At 63.4% G+C, this 4343-nt stretch overlaps 1 protein-coding gene across 1 annotated transcript; it reads left to right on the forward strand.

The window, feature by feature from the left end:
- Window positions 1-9: 9 nt before the first annotated feature.
- On the forward strand, window positions 10-753 carry EMIHUDRAFT_78153 (hypothetical protein; the record flags this gene model as incomplete). Its single annotated transcript, XM_005783890.1, has 1 exon — window positions 10-753. A coding segment is annotated over one exon (744 nt), but the record flags the coding sequence as incomplete, so codon positions are not given.
- Between the last annotated feature and the right edge of the window lie 3590 nt (window positions 754-4343).

The following is a 4343-nucleotide window of genomic DNA, read 5'->3' on the forward strand; positions in this document are numbered from 1 at the left end:
TCCGTCGAGGTGCGGCTCGGCGAGACCAAGGTGATGGCTGCGGTCAGCGCGGAGCTGGTCGAGCCCTTTGCCGACCGGCCGACTGAGGGGCAGCTCCTCTTCTTCGTCGAGCTCTCGCCGATGGCCTCTCCGGCGTACGAGCCCGGCCGGCCGTCCGACTCCGCCGTCGAGCTCGTGCGGCTGCTCGAGCGGGCCTTCCGCAAGGCGCAGGCGGTGGACGTCGAGGCGCTCTGCATCGTCGCGGGCAAGCGCGTCTGGTCCATCCGCTGCGACGTGACGCTCCTCGACGACCGCGGCAACGCCGCCGACGCGGCGTGCACCGCCGCGCTCGGCGCGCTGCTCCACTTTCGGCTCCCGGCGGTGAGCATCGTCGGCAGCGGGTCCGAGGCGGCGGTGAAGGTGCTCCCTCCCGAGCAGGCCGAGCCCACGAAGCTCGTCTTTCATCACATGCCTGTCTCGACCACGCTCGGCCTCTTCCGGCCGGCGGGAGGGGGCGGCGGCGGCGGCGGCGGCGGCGGGAGCGGCGGCGGCGGGGGCGGCTCCGCCGCCGTGCTGGCTGTCGACCCGACGGACCGCGAGGAGCTCGTCGAGGAGGGGCGGCTCGTGGTAGTGACAAACCAGTACGACGAGCTCTGCGCGCTGCACAAGCTCGGGGGGCTACCCGCGCACCAGGCGGGGGCGGGCTGGGCGGCGGGCGGCGGGCGCGCGGGTGCGCGGGACACGTCCGGGACGCGTCCGCCCCACGCGCCGTAGGAGACCGTCTCCGAGGCCGTGCGGCTCGCCGCGGCGCTGGCTCCGTCGCGGCTGTCTGCGGTGCAGGCGGCGATGGCGAGGCACGCGGAGGAGATGGCGGCGCGCGCTGTCGTGCTCGCCAAGACGGGGCGGCTGCCGCAGAGGCAGGCGGCGGGCGGCGCGACCACCGTCGAGGCTGGCGCGGGACCCGCCGCCGCCGCCCCGCCCGCTGCGGGCGAGGGCGAGGGTGGCACCGGCGGCGCGGGCGAGGAGGCGGCCGCCCCGCCCGCCGCGGCGGACGTCGAGATGGCGGACGGCGGTGCGGCGGCGGGAGAGGAGGAGGTGGAGGAGAGCAGCGCGGCAGCGGCGGCGGCGGCGGCGGCGGCGGAGGGAGCGTTGGGGGACAGCGACGAGGACGAGGCCGCGACCGCGACGTTAGTCTCGCCCTTTGCGGCGGGCGGGACCGCCGCGGCGGAGGCCGGGGGCGGAGCAGGGCGGGGGACGGGGGCGGTGAGCAAAGGCGCCGCCGCGCCGCCAGCGAAGAAGCGGAAGACTGGCAAGGCCGCCAAGAAGAAGGGCCGGTCCTGAGACGTAAGAGAGCAGCTCCCGCGCTCGGGGCGTCCGTGAAGGGAGAGGCGAGAGCGTGTGTGGCAGGGAGAGGAGGTACCGGGGGTGGGGACATGCTGCCAACGTGGAATACACGTGCAAACCAGCGCCTACGCATGGTGTGTGATGTGAGCAGTGCTCAAACTTTACCGGTATGGGAGTTTTTGGCTAATCAAACCCAAGGCCTGCACTACCGTATCCGTAATCAAAAACCCGAAAAAGTGGCTAGAGTGGGGTACGCGCTCGCGGGATACCAGTTCGAGTTGCCTCAACGGATCGAAATCAAAGCGAGTCGGAGCATCTGAATTTCCCCCCTTCCGGGTTGTTGCACAGTATATGGGACACGATGTCTCAAATATGAGGGGTTTTGACTCTCCTACCGGCTCGCTGAGGGCGAGGGCGGGGGTGGCGCCGGCGGCACGGGCGACGTATCGGCTCGCGAGGGTGGGGTGTGCGAGTACGAGACCGATACGTCGCAGTTCTCTTGCGTAGGCGGTTAGTCGTGCACTAACCCTGAGGATACCCTTCGGAGTCGCTCCTCATCCGAGGGTGCCTAACCATGAATACAAGGCGGTTTGAAGATTTGTTTTATCGTTTTTCACTGCGCCCTTCGCTGTTCATTTGCGAGAGATTCTCCCGCCATTCTCTCGCCATTCTTCCTCCGTTCAGACGTAATTTTCAAGAGATTTTTACCGCAAATTTAGTGCTCTTCATGGCAGTTTAAGGCAAGCATGCCTTATCCTGGCTGGGTCCGGCGTGGTCGGGAGCCCTCGACTCCTCGGCGAGCTCTTTCCTGCCTCAATGACATTGCAACAATGAGCGCGTCTTACTTAGCCCTCTAAGCTGTCGAGAGCACGTCTTGCTACTATGCACGACAACAAAACTCCCTCGCGCGCATGAGCCCGGTGAATTCTTCTTCCGCGTTTCGTGGCCATAGGCGCGCGGGGCGAGAAGACACATGGCCGCGACTGAGCCCTTGCTCATCGCGTGCAAGCAGGGTCCCACCGTCTCGGTGAACCTGCAGGTGCCAGCCGGCACCAAGGCGAGCGGCCTGCAACAGCTGCTGGCCGCGGCCAATGGCGTTGACGTCTCGAATGACGTCAGGAGCAGCAGGCCGCTAAAAAGAGAAAAGCACAGGCGCGCAAAGAGGGACCTGTTGACAAGATGCAAAAGAAGGACCTTATTGAAAATATCTCGGAGGTATTTTCAGAATTGCCATCAGGGTGGGACAAACTCAAACGCCCCGAGTTGCGTGCAGTGACAGGCGCCGTCTTCACAAGCATTCAAGAGCAGCTACTGGCCGGAGCGTCGGGCCTTGACGTAACTTTGCTGCAAAAAGCACTCGTTGACTTGAGCGATAAAGAGGGCGATGACGGATCTCCCCCCATCCGCAGTCCTGCTTTTCAGAAGGCCACCCAAGCTGCAAGGGTGGCCCTTGCAGCTGCAGCCCCAACGCCTGCAGAGGGGTTCACAGCCAGCGCCGTCTTTGGGTCAAGCCATCACCTGGAGCGGGTGGTGTTGCAGGCAGCTGTACTACCTTGGCTACAACGTGAAGTCTGGCGGCTGATTTATGATCTTTTCTGCCTTGGATGCTTGCTGCTTCTCTTGGTGGCTGGGCGTGCAAGCCTCGTGAACAACAAGGGTGGAGTCATGGCGGGCGCGCCTGCGCCTTGATTAGCTGTGCCCTCCTGCAGGCTTGGACCTCCTCGCTACTGACTTGGCACTCCCTCACCAACCATGTATCCCTCTCACTCTTGGAGCTGGCGGCGGTGCATGCCGCAAGCCGTCTGTCTGGGCTGCAGTTGCACTTAGTCCAGGCGGCCTGGCAAGCTGTGCTGTTGCACTCTTCGCAGCACTCGGAGCTGCTCGGCATTGATTCCCTCATCATGAAATGTGGGATCTGTGGAAGCCAGATCATGGTCCTTATCCTAGCCCGCGACACTACTCACTGGGCGGTGCGGGTGCTTAGCAGCAGCAAGCAGTGTTCCTGCCCACCTGCCCATAAATTGGCTTGAAGGGGCTTGAATTTAGCGTCGGTGCGGTAACTTCAAGGCAAACCGTGTCGCCGAAGAGCGGAAAACATGTTCGTGAAACGCGGTCAAACGTTGTGTAAATGTGTCTTGAATGGCGGCTGAAAGGCGGGGGAAGAGCGGGTGAAGGGCGGGCGAAAGGAGGGAAAATGACGGCTGAATCGCTCACGAAGCAACGTAAGAAGACATTCGAATAAGCGGTAAGATCGGCGCTAAACAGGCAATACACGCGTTTTAAATTTATTTCTAGGGCGGTAAATTCACGCCTAGGCATCCCTCCTCATCGCAAACCCTGTCAGCAGTCTTCTTCCCTCGTATTAAAAGCCTTACACTGACTTCCGTTTTTTCTGCCACCAATCATGCCACGCCACGACCTCCCACCGAAATCTAATTACCCTGTCCTTTCATTAACTCTCCCCGGATTATCCCGAGATCGTGGCATGCACGTTCCCCCTCGATTAGACTCCTTTGGAACAGTCCGAAAACGTTCCGTTGGGTCCGCAGAGTACGTATTGCAATACACCCCGCTCGCCCCCTAATTGCTTCTCTGCATGCCGCGCATCGGTTCGCGCGACGCCACGGGAGTGGCTGCGACGGACGCGGATAGCGTCAACGACGATGGGGCCGTAGAGGCGTACACGCGATTGAAGGCGCTCCGTGAAACGAACTGTGACGTGGGCGGCCAAGTGCCAAGCCAGCAGCAGCGTGCCGACGCATCATGCAGCGAGTCGGGCTCTTCTATTGCTTCCACAGCCGCGGAGGAGGTGCGTGCTGAGTTCGATGTGCGCTCGTTCCTGGCCTGTTCCCCATCGCGCGATGGCCGACCAGAGCTCGCTCTGCTGCAGCTGAGAGGCCATTTTGCAGAGTTCCTGCGAGAACAGAGTGCCTTCCAGGAGGCGGCGCTGCGCCGGACTGCCATGAGCGACGACTCCTCCGCCGACGACCTCGACGCGGACCTGGCGGCGGCGCTCAACG

Source organism: Emiliania huxleyi, assembly GCF_000372725.1.
Source record: "Emiliania huxleyi CCMP1516 chromosome Unknown EMIHUscaffold_1751, whole genome shotgun sequence".
In the NCBI taxonomy this organism is placed as follows: Eukaryota; Haptophyta; order Isochrysidales; family Noelaerhabdaceae; genus Emiliania; species Emiliania huxleyi.